Below are 27,200 nucleotides of genomic sequence, written 5' to 3' on the forward strand. Positions count from 1 at the left end.
AGACCGCAAAATATTTGTAGTTTAATTAATTAACAAGCTGATATAAAGCAATGTTTAGTAATTGGCAAATTTTTTTAATAATCATATTTTTATTGAATATCTATTAACTTACTTAATTGTAAATCCATCTATTGTAGTGCACTATAGGGTTGTCAATGTTTCCATCATGCAACAGCTGTGTTGTATACAATAAGCGAGAGAGAAACGCACGTGTAATTTGGAATTCGTTAGGTTTAACATTTACTGAATTAAATTAAATAAATTAATGCTGTTAAACCACATGCTAAGCAGCTACCGAAAGGCAGGTGAATTCCAATGACCTAAAGCCGAGTAATTAACAAATTATAAACTAATTTATGAACTCTACAGTTTGCCTAAAAAACAAATTTTATTAGCCGGTCACGACACAAATCTTTTGCTGCTGCAATGAGCGAAGCCCTCGACAAATTGGAACAGGACGTATTGGCAAGAAAAGAGGCCAAGGAAGCTGAAAATAAAAATGTACAAGAAGCTAATCGTGTAAAGCGGACTTTAAAGCGTAAAAAGTGGGTGGACTGGAAGACACAAGATGACGAGGATGCGGCGAATGGCGTAAAACGTGCTCCTTTTGATCCTGCGGATCGCATCAAGCGCAAGAAGAGCGCCATACTGCTGAGCTATTGTGGAGCTAACTATTTTGGCATGCAACGCAATCCCGGAATGCAAACCATTGAGGAGGAACTGTTCAAGGTGATGCTTAAGCACAAATGGATCACCGAGGATTCCTTTGAGCAGGTGCAAATTGCGTGCTTTCAACGTGCTGCACGCACTGATAAAGGCGTCTCGGCGGCGCGTCAAGTGTGCTCTGTGAAGCTGCGTGAGTTTTAGATGCTTTTAATCTCAATTTGAGCTTATTGAATCTCCCAATTCGCAGCTGAGGAATTGAATTTAGAGGCATTCAATCAGGATTTGCCCGAGGAGATTCGTTTGTTCGGCGTGGAACGCGTTACCAAAGGCTTCAATGCCAAGGATCAGTGCAATGCACGCACTTACACTTACACATTGCCCACTGTGGCATTTGCTTCAAGTTCTGAGGAAACGCCGCCGGATCAGGAGACGTATCGCATTCCCCCGGAACTTACGGAAAAAGTCAGCGAGACACTCAAGCTTTTTGAGGGAACGAAAAATTTTCACAACTTTACGAGTAAAAAGTAAGTTGCACTGTTTAGACAAATTAATTTGTAGGCATTTGTAACAGATTTACTAAAGCTGCGCTTCGTGTACAGAAACTTTTTAGATCCCTCCGCCAAGCGCTTCATCATGTCCTTTACATGCAGTACGCCATTCCAGAGTCCACAAGGAGTGGAATTCGTAACACTGAAAGTGAAGGGTCAGAGCTTTATGCTGCATCAGATACGAAAAATGGTTGGCTTAACTATTGCCATCGTGCGAGGGAACACAACGACGGCGACGCTGGAACGTGCGTTGACGGAGGAGCGTCTTGATTTACCAATGGCGCCTGGTCTGGGCCTCGTCTTGGATACAGTGCACTATGAGCGCTACAATGACCGATATGGCAAGGATGGCATTCATTCGCCACTCACCTGGGAGGCGCAGGAGCAGCAAGTGCGTGAGTTCATAGAGAAGTACATCTATGCGAATATTTACAAAACGGAAGCGGAGCAAAATAATCTATTGGATTGGCTGAGTACTCTGCATTATCACTCGTACGACACGAGAAGGGAAGAGGCGACAACTGAAGCTGGCGGCGGTCAAAAGAAGAACAGTAACGAGGATGATGATGGCGAGGAATAGTTAAAAGTAAACATAGTTATAGTTTTGAATTCAAGACCCATATTGTAATTTTTTATAGCAATGCAACATATTGTATAAAATAAATGCGGCTAAAGTTTAGAAACGTCCACCCTTCTTCTTCTTGTGTCCACCCTTGCGATGTTGTTGCCTGGGACCAGGAGTTGGCTCCTGATAAACTGGCGTCGCAGGCGAGTTCTTGCTCAAATTAGCGCGATTCGACATGTCGCTGTAAAAACAGAAATAAGTTAGCAAAGTCGTTGGCATAATTGTAACTGTCACTTACTATTGGTCAGCTGCACCCGTGGCCATGCCCTGGGAGCCCTTGATGACATCCTTGCCACGTGCGCCACCACGCTTCTTACGGAATCCAGTGCGCTCATATTTGGGCAACCAGCGTTCGGGATCGGGTCCGACTTCAGCATTATAGTTCTTGGGGAGTTTGCCTTTGCGTTTGCGATTGGCGCTCTTCTTCTCAGCTGCCGGTGTGCTCGGTGAGGGTTCGATTTTGGCATTGGCCGACTTCTTGGCCGCCTTGGTGGACATTACCCAATTGGCCGCCTCGAGTGCATCAATTTCCGAGGCAGTGGTCAAAGTTTCTAGCTTGGGCAAACGACGACTTATTTCCAGCGCACGCTTGGGATTAAATTGCGCATAGGCAATAACAAGCTGAGCCAACACCTTCATGTCGTTGGGCTTTAGCTTGAGCAGCTCCTCCAACGAACTGGCCGCCGTCTCTGAAGCGCCACCACGCAAATGAAATTCGGCTGCTTGACGCCACATGTCCGACAAATCGCCGCTGCTGACATTGTTCTGCTTATACCATTCCACGGCCGACTTGAGCACGTCGGAAGCAGCGGGCTTGTTGTCAGTTCCTAGATAAAGCGAGACGAGTGCGGATACAACACCAGGCTTGTACTTGGCTTCGCCCAGCGACAGCAGCGTTTCAATAGCATCCCTTGCGATTACCCTGTAAACAAAAAATTTTAGTTCAAAAGTTGATCATCTAATAAATACAATTATTATAAGGAAGAAGCTTCGAATATTTCTTCGTTACGTTCAACCAATGATTAACGAAGGCACTAAGTTGCTTACCTGCAGCAACTGCAGCTGAATGATGGCGAATTTGCTAACAAATGCATGCGTCTTGTTCGCGACTGCAAATTTCTGCAACTGCTCAATGGCATCCTTATGCTTCTTGTCCTTGGCCAGTTGACTGCAGCGTATTAGGAGAGCCTCAAACTCGACTTGTGGATAGCTGGTGACCAGTTTTTGTGTCAGCTGCTGCACTTGATCGCTGGCATTTGTATAAAGTGCCAACAAACAATTGTTTAAGGCAATAATTTGCTTTTGGCGCGATGTCAGCTTTGGCTCGCAAGCTTCTGCCATGGCAGCGCGTATTTTCTTCTTGGAATCAAAGACATTTTGATCCTTATTGATGACCACCGCATTATTGCTGGCCACCGCTACGAGAGCTGCATCCTTCGGCTTGTGACGCAAGCATTCAGCGTAAATAACGCTGGCTTCCTTCAGCTTGCCCTGCTGCTGCAGACAATATGCCAACTGAACACGTATCACGTCCAGCTCCTCAAGTATTTCCTCCTCGCTGGCGCCCTCTTCCTCAAGAAACTCGCGGCACAACTTCTCGCTAGTGCGCAACTTGCGTTCGGCTTCCACGAACTTTTGGCGATTAGATTGAATGCAAGCGCTATTGAAATATTGTTCGTAGGTGTCCTCAGGTACATCGGGCACTTCCTTTTCCTTGTCTAACGCCAAGTTTGCAGCTACTGCACTTAGATTGGTGCGACGTTCATCTTCATATTCATCGCTAGTATTCTTAATAATATCCTTATAGGCATCCAGACAGTCATCATAGCGCTCCAGGCGATACAGAATTTGAGTGCGCAACTCCTTGAGCTTGGGTGGCAGCGGTTGAGGTAAACCCGCATCATCGATGGTCTTCAACGCTTGCAGTTGCTTGTTCAAGCGATACTCGCAGTAGGATTTCTCAAAGATCAGCGATGTGCTGAGACGATTCTTCTCAATAAACTTATGAGCTTCGTCGAACTTGGACAGTTGCATGAGGCAGACAACTTTGCAGTGCAATGCCGTTTGGTCATCGGGTGCAACTCCTAAAACTGGGAGACACAAAAAAAAACGTTTAGAGGGGGAATTTTTGCGACACATGCTTCACAAAAATTTACTTACTGCGATTAACGGCTTTAACGGCTTTGTCGAACTCCTGATTCTGACCAAACTTGTGCACATCGGCGTAGGCCGCTTTAATAAGCGCCTCTTTTGGATTTGTGTCTTTCGACATAGTTTTAAAACAAAAATATTAGCACAAATTTAATATCAGACAGTGAACTTTCGCCTCGTTTGCAACTTTTTTTGACAGCTGGACACATCAGCAACAGCGTGACCGCACCATGCTTACCAAAATATACTGTTGAAGTGCCATCAATTATACCACATTGTGACCCGATAGTGTGACCGATATCGCAATAAAGGCAGTTCTGTTTGAAAATTATGATAAGCGACAGCTGCCGTTCATATTAAAGAAATAATAATTAAATATGTATATATAACTAAGTACATCTTCGGTTCCCAAGTAAAGCGAAAAACCCGAAAATTACACATTAATTGCCGTTGTTTCCGCAACAAAATGGCCGCTATAGTAGGCAGGTAGGTGCCTTGCACCTTGTAAAATATCGCGGAATATACATAAGGTTTTGTATTGCAGCTGTCACAGAGATTAAAAAGGAGATGCTGGGTAAGTCCCTTGTGCAAATTATCTTTTTTCTCTTACCTGTTTGCTTATAAAAACTGCAACCTCTTGGCGAAATTATACAGTCTGCTGACAATCATTGAGCGTACAACAACTCCCAATCAAAGTTCATTTTGCAATAATACAATAAACCTAATTAAAGTGTTATAGTAATATCATTAGATAACATTTTAACCTTAAACAAAAACAGCTCTAAGAAGTTTGTGATAATCTTGTGTGAAATTCTTTCTAAAATGTCTGCAATTGATACTGCAAACAAAAAGGAACCAAATTTTCGATCGCTGAAACCGTCAGGACATGTGGGATTTGATAGTCTGCCTGATCAGTTGGTTAATAAAAGCGTTGAAAATGGATTTGTATTCAACATCATGTGTATAGGTGAGTTTGTAACAATTATATGTGTCTCTATACACTTTAATTAATAATATTTCTTTAACTTTAGGCGAGACTGGTCTTGGCAAATCCACATTAATGGATACACTGTTTAATACCAGTTTCGAATCTACGCCGAGTCCTCACATATTGCCCAGTGTTAAATTAAAAGCGCACACTTATGAATTACAAGAAAGTAATGTTCGACTTAAACTGACGATCTGTGATACTGTTGGATATGGCGATCAGATCAACAAGGACGATTCTTTTAAAGCTGTTGTCGATTATCTCGACGTTCAGTTCGAGATCTATTTGCAGGAAGAATTAAAAATTAAGCGCTCACTTACAACGTGCCATGACAGTCGCATTCACATTTGTCTCTACTTTATCTGTCCCACGGGACACGGCTTAAAGTCTTTGGACTTGGTCTGCATGAAGAAGTTGGATAGCAAGGTTAATATTATCCCAGTGATTGCCAAAGCTGATACTATTTCGAAGGAGGAACTGCAAAGATTCAAGGCCAAAATCATCCAGGAACTGAAGAGCAATGGTGTTCAGATCTATCAGTTCCCCACAGACGACGAAACTGTTGCAGATACCAATAGCTTGATGAATGCGCATTTTCCCTTTGCTGTTGTTGGCAGTACTGAATTTATTAAGGTGGGCAATAAACTCATCCGTGCTCGTCAGTATCCCTGGGGTACTGTCCAAGTCGAGAATGAAAACCATTGCGATTTTGTGAAGCTGCGAGAGATGCTCATTCGAACCAATATGGAAGATATGCGCGAGAAGACACACATAAAACATTATGAACTATATCGGCAGAAGCGTTTAGAGCAGATGGGTTTTATTGATGTGGACAGCGAGAACAAGCCAGTTTCATTTCAACAAACGTTCGAGGTCAAGCGCTCCAATCATTTGGCTGAATTGCAATCTAAGGAAGAGAAAGTGCGCCAGATGTTTGTCCAGCGAGTAAAGGAAAAGGAAACGGAGCTCAAAGATAGCGAGAAAGATTTGCATTTAAAGTTCGAAAAGTTGAAGAATGATCATGCTGAGGAGAAACGTAAGCATGAAGAATCTCGCAAAGCTCTGGAAGAGGAATTTTTAGAATTTCAAAGGCGTAAGCAACAGGTGGCTGCCTCCCACAATACCATGACACTGGGCAAAAGCAAGAAAAAATAGCAAACACATTGGCTATAAGCAATGTCTTCAAGGATTTCCTGCATTTTTATTATGATTAGATTAATGCCATTTTTAATTTCATATAATACAACAACCAAATTTTGTATTTTAAATAAATGTATTTTCTTGCACAACAATAATGTTTTTTTAATCTCTGGAGTTTCCGCGAATTTAAAATTCGTATTTTATAGTGTGACCAACTTGACGCAATTTGCTTTTACAATAAAGACAGCCCTGTCACAGTCGAGCATTGTGCGCAATACAACAGTATATTTGGTTATCCAAGATATGGCCACGCTGATTATATCAAGAAAATCACTCTCTGGCGACGCCTTTGCGAGCATCTATTGTATCCGTGTTTTTTTGTGAAATTGTTGTAAAATGTCGGCTGAAGTTGATTTTGTAAACAAAAAGGAAATGCATTTACGCACTCTAAAGCAGTCGGGTCATGTAGGATTCGATAGTTTGCCCGATCAATTGGTCAATAAAAGCGTTCAAAACGGATTCGTTTTCAACGTCATGTGTATAGGTGCGTATGTATGTGTGTATGCATATACACTTAAAGATTTGCTGGCATGCGTGTATAAGTGTGGGTGCCCACCGAATGTGTGTATGCGGCATTGTCTATGTGTGCAATATGTGAATCAACGATGAGAAATATTTAGCTTGCTTCAGAGAGAAGTGCATTGCACACAACATTTTAAAGCAGAGCAACACTCCCTGAGTCACTTACATATACACTCGCATACATATACTTATGCACGTGTATATGTGTGTGTACGTGTAAACATTGAAATCGTTGTAGAGTAGATTAATATGCAAAGTGTCTAGCAATCGATTTTCATCAATTGCTTTCTACAATTTCACCCTGACACAAATATTTATGCAGTGCCCAATTGAAGCCACTTGAGATCTCTCTAAGCATATCGCTTGAAACACATGTCTTGTCTAATATGGCCCCGTTTTCACCCTCCTTAATTTTCCTTGAATTGCAGGCGAGACCGGTCTTGGCAAATCCACATTGATGGACACACTGTTCAACACCAGTTTCGAGTCCACGCCGAGCCCTCACACCTTACCCAGCGTTAAATTGAAGGCTCACACTTACGAGCTACAAGAGAGTAACGTTCGACTTAAGCTGACGATTTGCGATACTGTCGGATATGGAGATCAGATTAACAAGGATGATTCTTTCAAGGCAGTCGTCGACTACATTGATGCCCAGTTCGAGAATTATTTGCAGGAAGAGCTCAAGATTAAGCGATCACTTGTCACATGTCATGACAGTCGCATACATATTTGCCTCTACTTTATTTGTCCAACGGGACACGGCTTGAAGTCTTTGGATTTGGTCTGCATGAAGAAGCTGGACAGCAAGGTTAACATTATTCCAGTGATTGCCAAAGCTGATACTATTTCCAAGGCGGAACTGCAACGATTTAAGGCCAAGATCATCCAGGAACTCAACAGCAATGGCGTTCACATCTATCAGTTTCCTACTGACGACGAAACTGTTGCAGACACCAATAGTTTGATGAATGCGCATATTCCCTTTGCTGTTGTTGGCAGCACTGAGTTTATTAAGGTGGGAAATAAACTCATCCGTGCTCGTCAGTACCCCTGGGGTACCGTCCAAGTGGAGAACGAGACACATTGCGATTTTGTGAAGCTGCGAGAGATGCTTATTCGCACCAATATGGAAGATATGCGTGAGAAAACGCACACAAGACATTACGAACTCTATCGACAAAAGCGACTAGAGCAGATGGGCTTCAGTGATGTGGATAGCGAGAACAAGCCTGTCTCGTTCCAACAAACATTCGAAGCCAAGCGCTCCAATCATCTGGCTGAATTGCAGTCCAAGGAAGAGGAAGTGCGTCAGATGTTTGTGCAGCGCGTTAAGGAAAAGGAGGCTGAGCTTAAGGACAGTGAGAAGGATTTGCATTTGAAGTTTGAGAAACTCAAGCGTGATCATGCTGAGGAAAAACGCAAACTTGAGGAATCTCGCAAAGCGCTGGAAGAGGACTACATCGATTTCCAGAGGCGCAAGCAGCAGTTGGCTACAGCTCATCATACACTGACGCTGGGCAAGAGCAAGAAGAAGTAGACGACGCATTGTAAAATGTCTTTGAACAATATCTTCGAGTATTTTGTGCGTTTTGCTTATTCCAAAGTAATTATTGCTTTTTTCATCTCGTTGTATTTCATTTATGCTATTAAGTTTACTTTAAATATTAACATATACACACCAACATACATACATAATACATATATGTATAATTATTTACAACTAACGAATAAACGAACTTAGTATTTTAAAAATAAAAACTGTTTCAATCAGCAGCGTTGCCACATGTTTTAAGGACCGATGAGTAGATGGTTAATTTGAGGTGCGTGAGCGAACTGACTCCAAACGGTTTTATTCAACGCTACAATTTTTCAATTGCCCTAATTTAACAAGATCGATTTAAATAACATAATTATCTATAGTTAAAAAGGATACAAATCAAACAATTCTTGTACAGGCGAATCTATTTATAAATTTGTGTTTTAAGAATAAATAGCCGGCTTAGTAGCGTTGCCAGAATTACAAAAAAGGATTCTTGCATTGATTAACAGTTGTAAATATTGTGGTATATGTTTGCTAGTGGTATTTTTTTGAAGTAAATCATGCGGTCACACTTCTGCTATTGCGATTCACTTGCAGTTCTGTAAAATAAACGAAAACGCAATAATAGGCATACAAAAACATTAAAAAGCCAATAAAGTAAAAGCAATAGCAAACGCAAGCTAACTAAAATAGTTCTACCATCTCGTGTAGTTTTCAACGTGGCTGTGAGATCGCTGGGAAATCCAATTAGAATTTTGTGTTTTGTGTGAGTGTTTTTTTTTGTTTTTCTTTCTTGGGGCGGGGGTTGCTACGAGTGTTGAGGAGAGTGTTACAAAAGTGGTTTTTCATTATATGCGGAAAGTGTCGGATATTCCAGACCCCTATATTACTACTACCCATTTTATTGCTTTGCAAAAATGCTTAGCATGAGCAATAGAGTGCTAGAAATAATTTCAGTGATATGCGTTCTTTTCCATACAGGTAAACAAACAAAACATGAATAATGCTAATGAAAACTTACAATAATTGTGGATAATATTTTTCACCCCGTTTCAGTTAATTGTAAGCACGTTGTTATAACGGCACCTAAACATATCCTATTTGGATCGACTGTGAACGTATCGGCCACACTCTACGATGGCAATAAAGTGGCCGAAAAGGGCACCTACAAATTTGCGTGGAAGGCGAGCGGTGGCCAAAAAGAGGTAAACAAGTCAACAGTAAATAACAATAATAGCAAAAGAAAGCGTCGATTTTACCATAAAGTCATACAAACACAACCCGCTTAACATGAACAACAATCTAATTGTTATGACTAATTGTGCACACACATATGCAAAAAGGGGGACAAAGCACTCGACGTGATTGTCGCAACGAACTCTTTATGCCCTATACCTGTTCTATATATTTCTCTTTTTGCTATGATAAAAAAAGAAAAATAGGAAAACTGTAGTCGACTCTAAGATACCATCTAATAGCATCTAACTTTAATGTTTTAGACCCCAAAGCTAAAAAAAAATGAGTTAGAACAATTTTTACAAAGTCAATAGTAAAATAATTGCCAGCATATTTCGAAGTCGGAAATACTTCCACTTTTATTAATATTATAATAACTTATGTTGTATGCATTGTATGGCATTATCTTCTAAAGCTTGGTGCAAATACATTCAAATGTAATGCACATGTATATTCCCCCGGTATTTCCCCAGCGCTATTTATAGCAAAACGCTTTAATTGACATCTATTCACTCGATATATCGCATTTACAATGCAAATTCTGCGTCACTTGATAGGCTAGTTTGGTTTTTGTTGGTGCCTGGCACGTTTTGACAGCCTTTTCCCAAAGGTATTATGCGCTCAGTGGACTCGACAAGATCAATTAATTTAATGCGCCGTCGCAAATACTGGTTCTCCTCTAATTAAACTGCGTCACATCAAAATTAATGAATACATATTTGCTGTTGTTGTCTTCTTTGAAAATTCAGGAATTCGCGATCTCTGAACCGATCAGCAATTGGACTGTAAAATATCCCAGGGATGCATCAAAACTCGGGACTCATCGTTTGGAAGTCACCGTTTACGAGGAATACATCATGTGGTTTTCAGTTGCTCAAGCTGAACAAAACTTCGAACTCGTCGATTCGCTGACGGGCAGCTTGCAGCTGATACAGCATGAAAAGGTGCGCCAGGATGATTTTGTGTCCACACAGGATATGGTAAATCACCGCATTGATCTGTGGCCGGCTGATTATAATTTTTTTAAAGGAGAATAACTACTATGTCAATACCTATTGGTTCCAAAATTGTACATATCTGGGCATGTCGCATGCCTATGAATATCAAGCAATATACTCCGAGGCTAATCAATACTATAACATTGGAGTTTTGGTTGTTGCCTCACCCAATGCCCCGCCAGAGCCCACAACATCAACGACAACCACAACAACGACGACGACGACAACTACCACTACAACAACTACAACTTCTACTACCTCGACGACAACGCCCGCAACAACAACAACGTCGACTACTCCCGCGACAACCACAACAACACTAGCCACAACCACACATCCAGCTACAACAACAACAACAACAAAGCCAACAACGACAACAAAGCCAAAACAATCGCGTCGTCGCAGACGTGACTTGAACCAAACAATGCACGCAAATGCCGCATTGCTTGGTTTGAATTTATCAGTTGCCAAACAAAAACAACTCGAGAGCAACAACAACACTGCTGATGCCAACTCATCCGTAGCTTTAGTAAATCCCTTGGGCGTACGCAAGATTCAGCTATTGCCAGCTCCGGCGCCGCCTTTCAATTGCATTGATGGCAACGTGATTGCCAAAGATGCAAACAACACTTATGGCGTTTTCCAACATCGTATTATCTCCAAAAGTGAGTACTATAATAAACATTTAGTAAAAAAAAAGCATATTATAATTTAATAATTTTCAGCACCCATTTCGAATTTTGGCACCACTGGAAAGAATTGGGTGGAGCACTGGAAGCTCACGGAACTCAAAGTCAATTTCAAGGGCTCTCCGCCTTTCGAATACTGCACATTGGCGTTTAATGGTATGTACTAACAGTGATATAATTATTAGAGTTGGGAACATGTTTGAGCAACAAATGGTTCGTGTCTTCTAGCAGTGCTGAAAGAAAATCATACTTCAGTGCTTATCTCAGAATAATCCGTGTTGGGATCAATTTTAATTGGTAGAAGATAGAATCGTGGGTAATCCGTTTCATTAAAAAAGCCGCATATCGCTTAACATTTGAGTTCGTTGATAATGCAGTAAGTGAGTAAAGACAAATCGCCCCCTTTTACTCTTCCCTAGGCGGTGTCAGAAAGCTTTATAACAGAATAAGAGATTACAGTAGTTGGACGAGTTTACAAAACATCAACTATCTTAAGGTTCGGTTATATTGTTTTTTGTATAAATAATTAATTATAAAAAGTGATGATAGGTTGGTATTGGTTTGTTGATAAGTCACAGTCATATAACAACGATACGATTCTTTATATTAAGTTTTTCATTTGATGTATGTTATTTTGTTGTTAACTTAATTCCATTGTATTCACTTTGCAGCACCTTACAATGCCACAGGCAACGAGACGTGCAGCCCATATATTAAGCAAGACCAAAACGAAATTGACTTTAGGCGCTACTATGTAGAGAGTCGGGCTATATTGTTTTTTCATACGCAACGAAGTTTCGGAGACTGTCAATCAGGTCACCGTTAATATCTACGAAGGTAAGAGATTTAATACGCTTCGCTTTAATATGTTGTTAACTTGATGTTTTTGTTATGCTTTAGCAAAACGACAGTCACAACTCTCGGTGGTAGTTGTGCCCATTGCTTGCACTCTCGTCGCCGTTTGTCTAGTCATCTTTGGCGCTGCATACTATATCCAAAGTGGCAATCGGTGAGTTTTTCGGGAGTTTCCATTTCAGAAAGTATTGATTTAAAATGTTTTTTTTTTACTTAAGGTTTAATGTGGAAGTGGCCGATTTCAATTTCGGTGACACGCAATCGGTGGACATGGAATACAAGACATTCCAGCAGCGATTGATTGACAGCATACGCGATGCGTGGCCATGGCCCAGGTGGCGTCGCTATTCACAGTCTAGCACGGATCTCATTGCCGATCAGCCATCACCACGTGAAGGCGGTGGATTTGGCGATAATGCTGGCGAAGTGGACAGCAGTTTGCGCTACAATACGTTCAATTAATTACTCTTATTGCGATCGCTATTGTAGCATTATTTGTTATATAATCGTATCATTTAACCAATTTAATTTAATTTAATTTACTAGTCGTAAGTTATCCAATTTGATTTTTGAATCGGTGAGTTTCGTACTTTTTACGTCATTTGCATATTATAAAATATGGTTATTTTGATAGTGTGCTTCACAATCTCTTATTCATTTTATACTTTATATTTTTTGTTACCTTGTTGCCCCTTAACTTGTCTTTAACCATCTTTCTCACACATCAAAAAACGCACACTTAACATGCTCACCACAATTGTCAAAAAAACAAACAAAAAAAATTGACATTTCATTTATTGAAAGCAAATGTAGAAAAAGTCTATGGACACAGCTGATATTCTCATAAAATGTTGTAAAAGACTGTCTTTGTTCTAAAAAAAGCAACAAGAAAATGCAAGAACTTACTGCTATTAAATTGTTTGTATCAAGTCAAAGCATTGAAAGATTGTATGCAATATAAGGGCAAATCCCCTCAAGCTCTCGAAAAACTATAAGACAAAGATACACGAAATACATAACAAAACACCTACATACATACAAGCAACAAAAAAACGCAAAACATAATATATTCATTGTGATAGAACTAACAGTATATTTGTATGTTTCAAACAAAAAAAAAAATAAGAAGAACACGATCGAGACGAAAAAACTAAATTATTATAATACCACATGGTTTGTGCCGATGAAAATAAAAATTCTTAATAGAATGACATACAAGTAAATACTTATATGTGAACATATAAAAATCGTTTGTGATATTTCTGTTTCAATTAGTAATTTCTTAAATAATTTCAGCATTAACGAATCATGTTGTCTGCTAACATGGACTGCTGACAGTTGAAGAGTCAACCATAACCTCAGTCAGAGCGCTGCGATTGGAATTCGAGAGCGATTGACTATGCTTGTGATTTTATTATAAACCGCTTCCTAGGATTCCTGGTATTAACTTTGCTGTATATAGTGCAAACATGAATGTTCTACCATCGTCTCTAATTAAACATCAAAGTCAACACCATGTTATATATAAAGATGAAAAACATGGAAAATTTGTGGTAGTATTAGTATGTGCTTCAATTTTATTTCAAAATCCATATATTTTATTCTTATAATTTTTGTTCATATGGGACAGATCTCAAAAATGTTGGAAAGGGAAATAAGTTTGGAATAGGAAGATTGGGTATAAATGGTGGAAGAGGAGCCAAGGTTGATAGTGGTGGTGGTGGTGGGGATAGGAGGGAAACAGGTGGGGAGGAATATTGGTAAAGGTGCTGGAATTATAAAAGGTGGTCGAGGTAATCGGTGATGGTGAGTGTGGTGGTGATTATGGTGATGGTGAATTGGAAGGTGTAGTAGACGTTGTAGAATCTGTAGTGATTACTGTAGATAGTAGTTGTTACGGTAGAAGTTGGTGTTGTAGATTCTGTAGTTGTTACGGTAGAAGTTGGTGTTGTAGATTCTGTAGTTGTTACGGTAGAAGTTGGTGTTGTAGATTCTGTAGTTGTTACGGTAGAAGTTGGTGTTGTAGATTCTGTAGTTGTTACGGTAGAAGTTGGTATTGTAGATTCTGTAGTTGTTATGGTAGAAGTTGGTGTTGTAGATTCTGTGGTTGTTACGGTAGAAGTTGGTGTTGTTGATTCAGTAGTTGTAACGGTCGATGTTGGTGTTGTAGATTCTGTAGTTGTTACGGTAGATGTTGGTGTTGTAGATTCTGTAGTTGTTACGGTAGAAGTTGGTGTTGTAGATTCTGTAGTTGTTACGGTAGAAGTTGGGGTTGTAGATTCTGTAGTTGTAATTGTAGAAGTTGGTGTTGTAGATTCTGTAGTTGTTACGGTAGAAGTTGGTGTTGTAGATTCTGTAGTTGTAATAGTAGAAGTTGGTGTTGTAGATTCTGGTAGTTGTAATTGTAGAAGTTGGTGTTGTAGACTCTGTAGTTGTAGATTCTGTTGTTGTTACGGTAGAAGTTGGTGTTGTAGATTCTGTGGTTGTTACGGTAGAAGTTGGTGTTGTAGATTCTGTAGTTGTTACGGTAGAAGTTGGTGTTGTAGATTCTGTAGTTGTTATGGTAGAAGTTGGTGTTGTAGATTCTGTGGTTGTTACGGTAGAAGTTGGTGTTGTTGATTCAGTAGTTGTAACGGTCGATGTTGGTGTTGTAGAGTCTGTAGTTGTTACGGTAGATGTTGGTGTGATAGATTCTGTAGTTGTTACGGTAGAAGTTGGTGTTGTAGATTCTGTAGTTGTTACGGTAGAAGTTGGTGTTGTAGATTCTGTAGTTGTAATTGTAGAAGTTGGTGTTGTAGATTCTGTAGTTGTTACGGTAGAAGTTGGGGTTGTAGATTCTGTAGTTGTAATTGTAGAAGTTGGTGTTGTGGATTCGGTAGTTGTAATTGTAGAAGTTGGTGTTGTAGACTCTGTAGTTGTAGATTCTGTTGTTGTTACGGTAGAAGACGGTGTTGTAGATTCTGTAGTTGTAATTGTAGAAGTTGGTGTTGTAGATTCTGTAGTTGTAATTGTAGAAGTTGGTGTTGTAGACTCTGTAGTTGTAGATTCTGTTGTTGTTACGGTAGAGGATGGTGTTGTAGATTCTGTAGTTGTTACGGTAGAAGATGGTGTTGTAGATTCTGTAGTTGTTACAGTAGAAGTTGGTGTTGTAGATTCTGTAGTTGTTACGGTAGATGTTGGTGTTGTAGATTCTGTAGTTGTTACCGTAGAAGTTGGTGTTGTAGATTCTGTAGTTGTTACGGTAGAAGATGGTGTTGTAGATTCTGTAGTTGTAATTGTAGAAGTTGGTGTTGTAGATTCTGTAGTTGTTACGGTAGAAGTTGGTGTTGTAGATTCTGTAGTTGTAACGGTCGATGTTGGTGTTGTAGATTCTGTAGTTGTTACGGTAGATGTTGATGTTGTAGATTCTGTAGTTGTTACGGTAGAAGTTGGTGTTGTAGATTCTGTAGTTGTTACGGTAGATGTTGGTGTTGTAGATTCTGTAGTTGTTACGGTAGAAGATGGTGTTGTAGATTCTGTAGTTGTAATTGTAGAAGTTGGTGTGGTAGATTCTGTAGTTATTACGGTAGAAGATGGTGTTGTAGATTCTCTAGTTGTAATAGTAGAAGTTGCTGTTGTAGATTCTGTAGTTGTTACGGTAGATGTTGGTGTTGTAGATTCTGTAGTTGTTACGGTAGATGTTGGTGTTGTAGATTCTGTAGTTGTTACGGTAGAAGTTGGTGTTGTAGATTCTGTGGTTGTTACGGTAGAAGTTGGTGTTGTAGATTCTGTAGTTGTTACCGAAGAAGATGGTGTTGTAGATTCTGTAGTTGTAATTAAAGAAGTTGGTGCTGTAGATTCTGTAGTTGTTACGGTAGAAGATGGTGTTGTAGATTCTGTAGTTGTAATAGTAGAAGTTGGTGTTGTAGATTCTGTAGTTGTTACGGTAGATGTTGGTGTTGTAGATTCTGTAGTTGTTACGGTAGATGTTGGTGTTGTAGATTCTGTAGTTGTTACCGTAGAAGTTGGTGTTGTAGATTCTGTAGTTGTAGATTCTGTTGTTGTTACGGTAGAAGACGGTGTTGTAGATTCTGTAGTTGTAATTGTAGAAGTTGGTGTTGTAGATTCTGTAGTTGTAATTGTAGAAGTTGGTGTTGTAGATTCTGTAGTTGTAATAGTAGAAGTTGATGTTGTAGCGGTACATTTGGCAGTAGGGATCTGTTTCACACAATGATAACGTAGAAGATATTGTTGGTGTTGTGGATTCGGTAGTTGTAATTGTAGAAGTTGGTGTTGTAGATTCTGTAGTTGTAATTGTAGAAGTTGGTGTTGTAGATTCTGTAGTTGTAATTGTAGAAGTTGGTGTTGTAGATTCTGTAGTTGTTACGGTAGAAGTTGGGGTTGTAGATTCTGTAGTTGTAATTGTAGAAGTTGGTGTTGTGGATTCTGTAGTTGTAATTGTAGAAGTTGGTGTTGTAGACTCTGTAGTTGTTACGGTAGAGGTTGGTGTTGTAGATTCTGTAGTTGTTACGGTAGATGTTGGTGTTGTAGATTCTGTAGTTGTTACCGTAGAAGTTGGTGTTGTAGATTCTGTAGTTGTAGATTCTGTTGTTGTTACGGTAGAAGACGGTGTTGTAGATTCTGTAGTTGTAATTGTAGAAGTTGGTGTTGTAGATTCTGTAGATGTTACGGTAGAAGATGGTGTTGTAGATTCTGTAGTTGTAATTGTAGAAGTTGGTGTTGTAGACTCTGTAGTTGTTATGGTAGAGGTTGGTGTTGTAGATTCTGTAGTTGTTCCGGTAGATGTTGGTGTTGTAGATTCTGTAGTTGTTACCGTAGAAGTTGGTGTTGTAGATTCTGTAGTTGTAGATTCTGTGGTTGTTACGGTAGAAGACGGTGTTGTAGATTCTGTAGTTGTAATTGTAGAAGTTGGTGTTGTAGATTCTGTAGTTGTAATAGTAGAAGTTGATGTTGTAGCGGTACATATTGGCAGCAAGGGATCTGTTTCACACAATGATAACGTAGAAGATATTGTTGGTGTTGTGGATTCGGTAGTTGTAATTGTAGAAGTTGGTGTTGTAGATTCTGTAGTTGTAATTGTAGAAGTTGGTGTTGTAGATTCTGTAGTTGTTACGGTAGAAGATGGTGTTGTAGATTCTGTAGTTGTAATTGTAGAAGTTGGTGTTGTAGATTCTGTAGTTGTAATAGTAGAAGTTGATGTTGTAGCGGTACATATTGGCAGCAAGGGATCTGTTTCACACAATGATAACGTAGAAGATATTGTTGGTGTTGTGGATTCGGTAGTTGTAATTGTAGAAGTTGGTGTTGTAGATTCTGTAGTTGTAATTGTAGAAGTTGGTGTTGTAGATTCTGTAGTTGTAATTGTAGAAGTTGGTGTTGTAGATTCTGTAGTTGTTACGGTAGAAGTTGGGGTTGTAGATTCTGTAGTTGTAATTGTAGAAGTTGGTGTTGTAGATTCTGTAGTTGTAATTGTAGAAGTTGGTGTTGTAGACTCTGTAGTTGTTACGGTAGAGGTTGGTGTTGTAGATTCTGTAGTTGTTACGGTAGATGTTGGTGTTGTAGATTCTGTAGTTGTTACCGTAGAAGTTGGTGTTGTAGATTCTGTAGTTGTAGATTCTGTTGTTGTTACGGTAGAAGACGGTGTTGTAGATTCTGTAGTTGTAATTGTAGAAGTTGGTGTTGTAGATTCTGTAGATGTTACGGTAGAAGATGGTGTTGTAGATTCTGTAGTTGTAATTGTAGAAGTTGGTGTTGTAGACTCTGTAGTTGTTACGGTAGAGGTTGGTGTTGTAGATTCTGTAGTTGTTCCGGTAGATGTTGGTGTTGTAGATTCTGTAGTTGTTACCGTAGAAGTTGGTGTTGTAGATTCTGTAGTTGTAGATTCTGTGGTTGTTACGGTAGAAGACGGTGTTGTAGATTCTGTAGTTGTAATTGTAGAAGTTGGTGTTGTAGACTCTGTAGTTGTAATTGTAGAAGTTGGTGTTGTAGATTCTGTAGTTGTTACGGTAGATGTTGGTGTTGTAGATTCTGTAGTTGTTACGGTAGATGTTGGTGTTGTAGATTCTGTAGTTGTTACCGTGAAGTTGGTGTTGTAGATTCTGTAGTTGTTACGGTAGATGTTGGTGTTGTAGATTCTGTAGTTGTAATTGTAGAAGTTGGTGTTGTAGACTCTGTAGTTGTTACGGTAGAAGTTGGGGTTGTAGATTCTGAAGTTGTTACGGTAGAAGTTGGGGTTGCAGATTCTGTAGTTGTAATAGTAGAAGTTGATGTTGTAGCGGTACATATTGGCAGCAAGGGATCTGTTTCACACAATGATAACGTAGAAGATATTGTTGGTGTTGTGGATTCGGTAGTTGTAATTGTAGAAGTTGGTGTTGTAGATTCTGTAGTTGTAATTGTAGAAGTTGGTGTTGTAGATTCTGTAGTTGTAATTGTAGAAGTTGGTGTTGTAGATTCTGTAGTTGTTACGGTAGAAGTTGGGGTTGTAGATTCTGTAGTTGTTACGGTAGAAGTTGGTGTTGTGGATTCGGTAGTTGTAATTGTAGAAGTTGGTGTTGTAGATTCTGTAGTTGTTACTGTAGAAGATGGTGTTGTGGATTCTGTTGTTGTAATTGTAGAAGTTGGTGTTGTAGACTCTGTAGTTGTAGATTCTGTTGTTGTTACGGTAGAAGACGGTGTTGTAGATTCTGTAGTTGTAATTGTAGAAGTTGGTGTTGTAGATTCTGTAGTTGTTACGGTAGAAGATGGTGTTGTAGATTCTGTAGTTGTAATTGTAGAAGTTGGTGTTGTAGATTCTGTAGTTGTTACGGTAGAGGTTGGTGTTGTAGATTCTGTAGATGTTACGGTAGAAGGTGGTGTTGTAGATTCTGTAGTTGTAATTGTAGAAGTTGGTGTTGTGGATTCGGTAGTTGTAATTGTAGAAGTTGATGTTGAAATGGTACATATTGGCAGAAAGGGATATGTTTCACACAATGATAACGTAGAAGATATTGTTGGTGTTGTGGATTCTGTAGTTGTAATGGTAGAAGTTGGTGTTGTAGATTCTGTAGTTGTTACTGTAGAAGATGGTGTTGTGGATTCTGTGGTTGTAATTGTAGAAGTTGGTGTTGTAGATTGTGTAGTTGTAATGGTAGAAGTTGATGTTGAAATGGTACATATTGGCAGAAAGGGATATGTTTCACACAATGATAACGTAGAAGATATTGTTGGTGTTGTGGATTCTGTAGTTGTAATGGTAGAAGTTGGTGTTGTGGATTCTGTAGTTGTTACGGTGGAAGATGGTGTTGTAGATTCTGTGGTTGTAATTGTAGAAGTTGGTGTTGTAGATTCCGTAGTTGTAATGGTAGAAGTTGATGTTGAAATGGTACATATTGGCAGAAAGGGATATGTTTCACACAATGATAATGTAGAAGATATTGTTGGTGTTGTGGATTCTGTAGTTGTAGATTCTGTTGTTGTTACGGTAGAAGATGGTGTTGTAGATTCTGTAGTTGTAATGGTAGAAGTTGGTGTTGTGGATTCTGTAGTTGTTACGGTAGAAGATGGTGTGGTAGCTTCTGTTGTAGTTGCTGTAGAAGTTGGTGTTGTCGCTGCTGTGGTTGTTATTGTCGAAGTAGAAGAACACACTGGCAAGTTTGGGTAGAAATCACACAATGTTGCTATACATGAATCCCAAAAGGGGAATAAATCACAAAAATTCTGCGTGGTTGCCACTTGTTGTTCTGTCGTTGTTTCAGCTGTAATTTGCCTTGCATAATTTGAAAAATCTTTGGACATGTCTGCAGCCATGGCTTCGCAAAATACCAGGACTATAAAAATCCTGAAAGGCTAAATACGGTTTCGATAGCTTTTATAACTATACAAAATAAAATAAAGAAATTCTTACCATGTTGAGTTTTTCCTAAGCACTACCTGTTTTTCCTAATTGTCACCTATTTATATGAATAAGTGGGCATTCTTTGCTTTCATTATCTTTATTTGTAATCATAAATTTCAGTAATGCGTTTACAAAAATATCATTTGGAGCTCTAATGGAACTTTCTTTATCTCAATTCGAACAAGTGGCAAAGTAAGTCACAGTCCAGTAAGCTCGACTGTAGGACACCCGTTATCCAATTTCAACAAAAGCAAAATTTTGAAAATAAAGATACCATAGAATGCTAAATATACCAGATTATCAACCAAAGCAATTAAGATCTGATAGCAGCAGCCTTTTTGGCTTATAAATTTATTTTTTAAACAACTTACAAAATTGTTATGTGATCGCAACAAATATAAAAATACAGTTGTTATTATTATTATTATTGATTATTGGCGAAAGTAAGCGTAACAAATATCTATAACAAATTTGATTTAAGTGCAACAATTACACGTTCTGTAAAAATTACTGTCTTATCCATGGTCTTGGAGAACTTGATACTCAGACAAACAGACAGATGGGCGGATAGACGGACATGACTATATCGTCTCGGCTGTTGACGCTGATCAAGCATATATATTCTTTATGGGGTCGAAGATGTCTCTCTCTGCTTGTTATAAACATTTTCTGTAGGCACAAAGTTATAATACCCGACTACCCTAAGAGTAGCGGGTATAAAAATGCTTTCAACGTACAAAATGCATCTCACGCACAATACCCAAAAATTCACTTGGCATTTCAGGAGATACATAGTCCAGTGCTCATGTGATGCGTCACTTAACATAATTGAGTCCATCTAAGCAAGCGGAGTCTATTAGAGATAACAAACTTTTGTGAGCTATATAACGCCAACATGAGACAATCGTAAGTTCTTTTAGAAATAAAACTTCACCTGTGTATCTGCGTCCATACAGTATTTTTATTTTAAGTAATTCTTTTTTGTTTTATTTATGTACATTTAAATTCATATTCGTATAGTTTTCAGAAACATTCATGTGTCCACCAAATATAATTTTTAAAATTTATGATCGGCATGTCTTTACTAATACTATATATATATATATATACTTATGTGCACATACATAAGAAATCAAACAAATTATTAAAAATTAATTTCTTATAGAAAAGCAATTGCTTGTATATTTTAAGGTCGGTAATGCTGCACTATTAATTATGACAAATTTGTATTATTTTTCGATCTCTAAACCGATCAGCAGTTGGACTGTAAAGTATCCCAGGAGTGCATCAAAACACGGGATACATTGTTGGAAGTCATCTTGTGGATTTCTGTTGTGGAAGCTGCACAAAAATTCGTTCTCTTCGATTTGCGAACAGCCTGCCGATGAAACATAAAATAAAATACTAACATGTATTCATTGTTACAGTACTAACAGTAGTTTTGTATCTTCCAAACAAAAAATTAAGCCTAATATGTTTGCGATGAAAAACAAAACATATATTTACAATAATAGATCGTTTTACCGATGAAAATAAAAATTCGCAATAGAAGGACAAACAAGTATGCATAAATAAATATGTTTGTGTTTTTAATATTTTAATTATTTTATATGTATGCTTATAAACACATTGATATAATCTGCTAAGATCAATTGCTAACAGTTGAAAATTCGGCCAAAGCCATACATATAATACATGTCTGTATATGTAAATATGCCAACTTTTCAGTACTGTTTTGTAACAGCTTTATTGTAACCTCAAAAAGCGGAGCGCAACGAATGGAATTTGAGACCATTAAGATGTGCTTGTAGATCACATTATTAAAACCGCTTCTTAGTACGCGCATTTACATTAATTTACAGTTAATAAATGAATTTCTTAGCATTGCGCGTACTTGGATTGGTCTTTGATGTTTAATCAGTCAATAAATGAATTTGTACAAAGAAATTTTTATATAAGAATGTAAAACATTGACATTAATTTATTTCAATTCAACTTTATTCCACAATTAACATTTTTTGATTTTTATCTCTTTTGTTCATATGCTGAAGATCTTAAAAATGTTGGGAAAGGAAATAAATTTGGAAATAGGGGAAAACCTGGTCTTGATGGCGACAAAGTTGATGAAGGCGGTAGTGTTGGAAATAGTGAAGGGAAAGGAGGCAAAGTAGGTAAAATCGGTAATGGTGGAAAAAGGGAAGGCAAAGGAGGCAAAGTTGGTAGAGCCGGAAGTGGTGGTAATGGAGGAGGGAAAGGAGGTAAAGTTGGTAGAACCGGTAATGGTGGTAATAGGGGAGGCAAGGGAGGCAACGGTGGCAAAGGAGGAAAAAAAAAAGGTGGTCCAGGTAAATGGTGATGGTGAATGTGGTGGTGATTATGGTGATGGTGTGAATTGGAAGGTGTAGTAGACGTTGTAGATTCTGTAGTTGTTACAGTAGAACTTGGTGTTGTAGACTCTGTAGTTGGTGTTGTGGATTCTGTTTTAGTAGTGGTTGGTGTTGTAGATTCTGTAGTTGATTCGGTAGACGTTGGTAGATTCAGTTGTTACAGTAGAACTTGGTGTTCAGTAGTTGTTACAGTAGAACTTGGTGTTGTAGATTCTGTAGTTGATTCAGTAGTGGTTGGTGTTGTAGATTCTGTAGTTGATTCGGTAGACGTTGGAGTTGTAGATTCAGTAGTTGTTACAGTAGAACTTGGTGTTGTAGATTCTGTAGTTGTTGGTGTTGTAGATTCTGTAGTTGATTCAGTAGTCGTTGGTGTTGTAGATTCTGTAGTTGATTCGGTAGACGTTGGAGTTGTAGATTCAGTAGTTGTTACAGTAGAACTTGGTGTTGTAGATTCTGTAGTTGTTGGTGTTGTGGATTCTGTAGTTGATTCAGTAGTGGTTGGTGTTGTAGATTCTGTAGTTGATTCGGTAGACGTTGGAGTTGTAGATTCAGTAGTTGTTACAGTAGAACTTGGTGTTGTAGATTCTGTAGTTGTTGGTGTTGTGGATTCTGTAGTTGATTCAGTAGTGGTTGGTGTTGTAGATTCTGTAGTTGATTCGGTAGACGTTGGAGTTGTAGATTCAGTAGTTGTTACAGTAGAACTTGGTGTTGTAGATTCTGTAGTTGTTGGTGTTGTAGATTCTGTAGTTGATTCAGTAGTGGTTGGTGTTGTAGATTCTGTAGTTGATTCGGTAGACGTTGGAGTTGTAGATTCAGTAGTTGTTACAGTAGAACTTGGTGTTGTAGATTCTGTAGTTGTTGGTGTTGTGGATTCTGTAGTTGATTCAGTAGTGGTTGGTGTTGTAGATTCTGTAGTTGATTCGGTAGACGTTGGAGTTGTAGATTCAGTAGTTGTTACAGTAGAACTTGGTGTTGTAGATTCAGTAGATTCTGTAGTTGAACTTGGTGTTGTGGAGATTCTGTAGTTGATTCAGTAGTGGTTGGTGTTGTAGATTCTGTAGTTGATTCGGTAGACGTTGGAGTTGTAGATTCAGTAGTTGTTACAGTAGAACTTGGTGTTGTAGATTCTGTAGTTGTTGGTGTTGTGGATTCTGTAGTTGATTCAGTAGTGGTTGGTGTTGTAGATTCTGTAGTTGATTCGGTAGACGTTGGAGTTGTAGATTCAGTAGTTGTAGAGAGCTGTAGTTGTAGATTCGGTAGACGTTGCAGCTGTAGATTCAGTAGTTGTTACAGTAGATCTTGGTGTTGTAGATTCAGTAGTTGTTGGTGTTGTAGATTCTGTAGTTGATTCAGTAGTGGTTGGTGTTGTAGATTCTGTAGTTGATTCGGTAGACGTTGGAGTTGTAGATTCAGTAGTTGTTACAGTAGAACTTGGTGTTGTAGATTCTGTAGTTGTTGGTGTTGTGGATTCTGTAGTTGATTCAGTAGTGGTTGGTGTTGTAGATTCTGTAGTTGATTCGGTAGACGTTGGAGTTGTAGATTCAGTAGTTGTTACAGTAGATCTTGGTGTTGTAGATTCAGTAGTTGTTGCAGTAGAACTTGGTGTTGTAGATTCTGTAGTTGATTCAGTAGTGGTTGGTGTTGTAGATTCTGTAGTTGATTCGGTAGATGTTGGAGTTGTAGATTCAGTAGTTGTTACAGTAGAACTTGGTGTTGTAGATTCTGTAGTTGTTGGTGTTGTAGATTCTGTAGTTGATTCAGTAGTGGTTGGTGTTGTAGAGTCGAACTTGTAGTAGATTCGGTAGTTGTTGGTGTTGTAGATTCTGTAGTTGATTCAGTAGAACTTGGTGTTGTAGATTCTGTAGTTGTTGGTGTAGTACGTCTGTAGTTGATTCAGTAGTGGTTGGTGTTGTAGATTCTGTAGTTGATTCGGTAGACGTTGGAGTTGTAGATTCAGTAGTTGTTACAGTAGAGCTTTGTGTGGTAGATTCTGTAGTTGTTGGTGTTGTAGATTCTGTAGTTGATTCAGTAGTGGTTGGTGTTGTAGATTCTGTAGTTGATTCGGTAGACGTTGGAGTTGTAGATTCAGTAGTTGTTACAGTAGAACTTGGTGTTGTAGATTCTGTAGTTGTTGGTGTTGTAGATTCTGTAGTTGATTCAGTAGTGGTTGGTGTTGTAGATTCTGTAGTTGATTCGGTAGACGTTGGGTTGTAGATTCAGTAGTTGTTACAGTAGAACTTGGTGTTGTAGATTCTGTAGTTGTTGGTGTTGTGGATGGTGTAGTTGATTCAGTAGTGGTTGGTGTTGTAGATTCTGTAGTTGATTCGGTAGACGTTGGAGTTGTAGATTCAGTAGTTGTTACAGTAGATCTTGGTGTTGTAGATTCTGTAGTTGTTGGTGTTGTAGATTCTGTAGTTGATTCAGTAGTGGTTGGTGTTGTAGATTCTGTAGTTGATTCGGTAGACGTTGGAGTTGTAGATTCAGTAGTTGTTACAGTAGAACTTGGTATTGTAGATTCTGTAGTTGTTGGTGTTGTGGATTCTGTAGTTGATTCAGTAGTGGTTGGTGTTGTAGATTCTGTAGTTGATTCGGTAGACGTTGGAGTTGTAGATTCAGTAGTTGTTACAGTAGATCTTGGTGTTGTAGATTCAGTAGTTCAGTAGTTGTGCAGTAGAACTTGGTGTTGTAGATTCTGTAGTTGATTCAGTAGTGGTTGGTGTTGTAGATTCTGTAGTTGATTCGGTAGACGTTGGAGTTGTAGATTCAGTAGTTGTTACAGTAGATCTTGGTGTTGTAGATTCAGTAGTTGTTGCAGTGAACTTGTGTTGTAGATTCTGTAGTTGATTCAGTAGTGGTTGGTGTTGTAGATTCTGTAGTTGATTCGGTAGACGTTGGGTTGTAGATTCAGTAGTTGTTACAGTAGATCTTGGTGTTGTAGATTCAGTAGTTGTTGGTGTTGTGGATTCTGTAGTTGATTCAGTAGTGGTTGGTGTTGTAGATTCTGTAGTTGATTCGGTAGACGTTGGGTTGTAGATTCAGTAGTTGTTACAGTAGAACTTGGTGTTGTAGATTCTGTAGTTGTTGGTGTTGTGGATTCTGTAGTTGATTCAGTAGTGGTTGGTGTTGTAGATTCTGTAGTTGATTCGGTAGACGTTGGAGTTGTAGATTCAGTAGTTGTTACAGTAGATCTTGGTGTTGTAGATTCAGTAGTTGTTGCAGTAGAACTTGGTGTTGTAGATTCTGTAGTTGATTCAGTAGTGGTTGGTGTTGTAGATTCTGTAGTTGATTCGGTAGACGTTGGGTTGTAGATTCAGTAGTTGTTACAGTAGAACTTGGTGTTGTAGATTCTGTAGTTGTTGGTGTTGTAGATTCTGTAGTTGATTCAGTAGTGGTTGGTGTTGTAGATTCTGTAGTTGATTCGGTAGACGTTGGAGTTGTAGATTCAGTAGTTGTTACAGTAGAACTTGGTGTTGTAGATTCTGTAGTTGTTGGTGTTGTGGATTCTGTAGTTGATTCAGTAGTGGTTGGTGTTGTAGATTCTGTAGTTGATTCGGTAGACGTTGGGTTGTAGATTCAGTAGTTGTTACAGTAGAACTTGGTGTTGTAGATTCTGTAGTTGTTGGTGTTGTGGATTCTGTAGTTGATTCAGTAGTTGTTGGTGTTGTGGATTCGGTAGACGTTGGAGTTGTAGATTCAGTAGTTGTTACAGTAGAACTTGGTGTTGTAGATTCTGTAGTTGTTGGTGTTGTGGATTCTGTAGTTGATTCAGTAGTGGTTGGTGTTGTAGATTCTGTAGTTGATTCGGTAGACGTTGGGTTGTAGATTCAGTAGTTGTTACAGTAGAACTTGGTGTTGTAGATTCTGTAGTTGTTGGTGTTGTGGATTCTGTAGTTGATTCAGTAGTGGTTGGTGTTGTAGATTCTGTAGTTGATTCGGTAGACGTTGGAGTTGTAGATTCAGTAGTTGTTACAGTAGAACTTGGTGTTGTAGTGTGGTAGATTCTGTAGTTGTTGGTGTTGTGGATTCTGTAGTTGATTCAGTAGTGGTTGGTGTTGTAGATTCGGTAGACGTTGGCGTTGTAGATTCAGTAGTTGTTACAGTAGAACTTGGTGTTGTAGATTCTGTAGTTGTTGGTGTTGTAGATTCTGTAGTTGATTCAGTAGTGGTTGGTGTTGTAGATTCTGTAGTTGATTCGGTAGACGTTGGGTTGTAGATTCAGTAGTTGTTACAGTAGAACTTGGTGTTGTAGATTCTGTAGTTGTTGGTGTTGAACTTGGTGTAGTTGATTCAGTAGTTGTTGGTGTTGTAGATTCTGTAGTTGATTCAGTAGTGGTTGGTGTTGTAGATTCTGTAGTTGATTCGGTAGAGCTTTGTGTGGTAGATTCAGTAGTTGTTGGTGTTGTGGATTCAGTAGTTGGTGTTGTGAATTCAGTAGTTGTTGGTGTTGTGGATTCGGTAGACGTTGGAGTTGTAGATTCAGTAGTTGTTACAGTAGAACTTGGTGTTGTAGATTCTGTAGTTGTTGGTGTTGTAGATTCTGTAGTTGATTCAGTAGTGGTTGTAGATTCTGTAGTTGATTCGGTAGACGTTGGGTTGTAGATTCAGTAGTTGTTTTTGTAGAACTTGGTGTTGTAGATTCTGTAGTTGATTCAGTAGTGGTTGGTGTTGTAGATTCTGTAGTTGATTCGGTAGACGTTGGAGTTGTAGATTCAGTAGTTGTTACAGTAGAACTTGGTGTTGTAGATTCTGTAGTTGTTGGTGTTGTAGATTCTGTAGTTGATTCAGTAGTGGTTGGTGTTGTAGATTCTGTAGTTGATTCGGTAGACGTTGGAGTTGTAGATTCAGTAGTTGTTGCAGTAGAACTTGGTGTTGTAGATTCTGTAGTTGATTCAGTAGTGGTTGGTGTTGTAGATTCT

General features: G+C 38.9%; 5 protein-coding genes across 7 annotated transcripts; 4 read left to right on the forward strand and 1 right to left on the reverse strand.

The window, feature by feature from the left end:
* The first annotated feature begins 168 nt into the window (after positions 1-168).
* Positions 169-1,897, forward strand: LOC133839456 (pseudouridylate synthase 1 homolog). Its single transcript, XM_062271040.1, has 4 exons — positions 169-305; positions 370-856; positions 914-1,190; positions 1,266-1,897. The coding sequence occupies exons 2-4, from the start codon at positions 427-429 to the stop codon at positions 1,792-1,794; spliced, it is 1,236 nt and encodes a 411-aa protein (XP_062127024.1). The 5' UTR covers positions 169-305; positions 370-426; the 3' UTR covers positions 1,795-1,897.
* LOC133839451 (signal recognition particle subunit SRP72) lies at positions 1,811-4,199 on the reverse strand. Its single transcript, XM_062271031.1, is given in 5 exon segments — positions 1,811-2,020; positions 2,078-2,748; positions 2,750-2,761; positions 2,887-3,929; positions 4,000-4,199. Coding segments are annotated over 5 exon segments (1,968 nt in total). The 5' UTR covers positions 4,112-4,199; the 3' UTR covers positions 1,811-1,890.
* Positions 4,200-4,281: 82 nt separating this feature from the next.
* On the forward strand, positions 4,282-6,260 carry LOC133839455 (septin-2-like). Of its 3 annotated transcripts, none has more exons than XM_062271037.1 (3): positions 4,282-4,564; positions 4,645-4,957; positions 5,022-6,260. In XM_062271037.1, exons 2-3 carry the CDS (start codon positions 4,813-4,815, stop codon positions 6,131-6,133), a joined length of 1,257 nt encoding a protein of 418 aa, XP_062127021.1. In that variant the 5' UTR covers positions 4,282-4,564; positions 4,645-4,812; the 3' UTR covers positions 6,134-6,260. The 3 variants fall into 3 exon arrangements, with proteins under 3 accessions (XP_062127021.1, XP_062127022.1, XP_062127023.1); XM_062271038.1 differs by having other exon boundaries at positions 4,770-4,957; XM_062271039.1 differs by having other exon boundaries at positions 4,843-4,957.
* Positions 6,261-6,430: 170 nt separating this feature from the next.
* Positions 6,431-8,461, forward strand: LOC133839454 (septin-2). Its single transcript, XM_062271036.1, has 2 exons — positions 6,431-6,662; positions 7,129-8,461. The coding sequence occupies exons 1-2, from the start codon at positions 6,515-6,517 to the stop codon at positions 8,238-8,240; spliced, it is 1,260 nt and encodes a 419-aa protein (XP_062127020.1). The 5' UTR covers positions 6,431-6,514; the 3' UTR covers positions 8,241-8,461.
* Positions 8,462-8,810: 349 nt separating this feature from the next.
* LOC133839453 (uncharacterized) lies at positions 8,811-13,268 on the forward strand. The gene is given in 9 exon segments (XM_062271035.1): positions 8,811-9,224; positions 9,300-9,448; positions 10,229-10,492; positions 10,494-11,142; positions 11,203-11,322; positions 11,838-11,941; positions 11,943-12,003; positions 12,067-12,175; positions 12,240-13,268. Coding segments are annotated over 9 exon segments (1,764 nt in total). The 5' UTR covers positions 8,811-9,160; the 3' UTR covers positions 12,484-13,268.
* The last annotated feature ends 13,932 nt before the right edge of the window (positions 13,269-27,200 follow it).

This window comes from Drosophila sulfurigaster, chromosome 2R (genome assembly GCF_023558435.1).
Source record: "Drosophila sulfurigaster albostrigata strain 15112-1811.04 chromosome 2R, ASM2355843v2, whole genome shotgun sequence".
NCBI classification, from domain to species: domain Eukaryota; kingdom Metazoa; phylum Arthropoda; class Insecta; order Diptera; family Drosophilidae; genus Drosophila; species Drosophila sulfurigaster.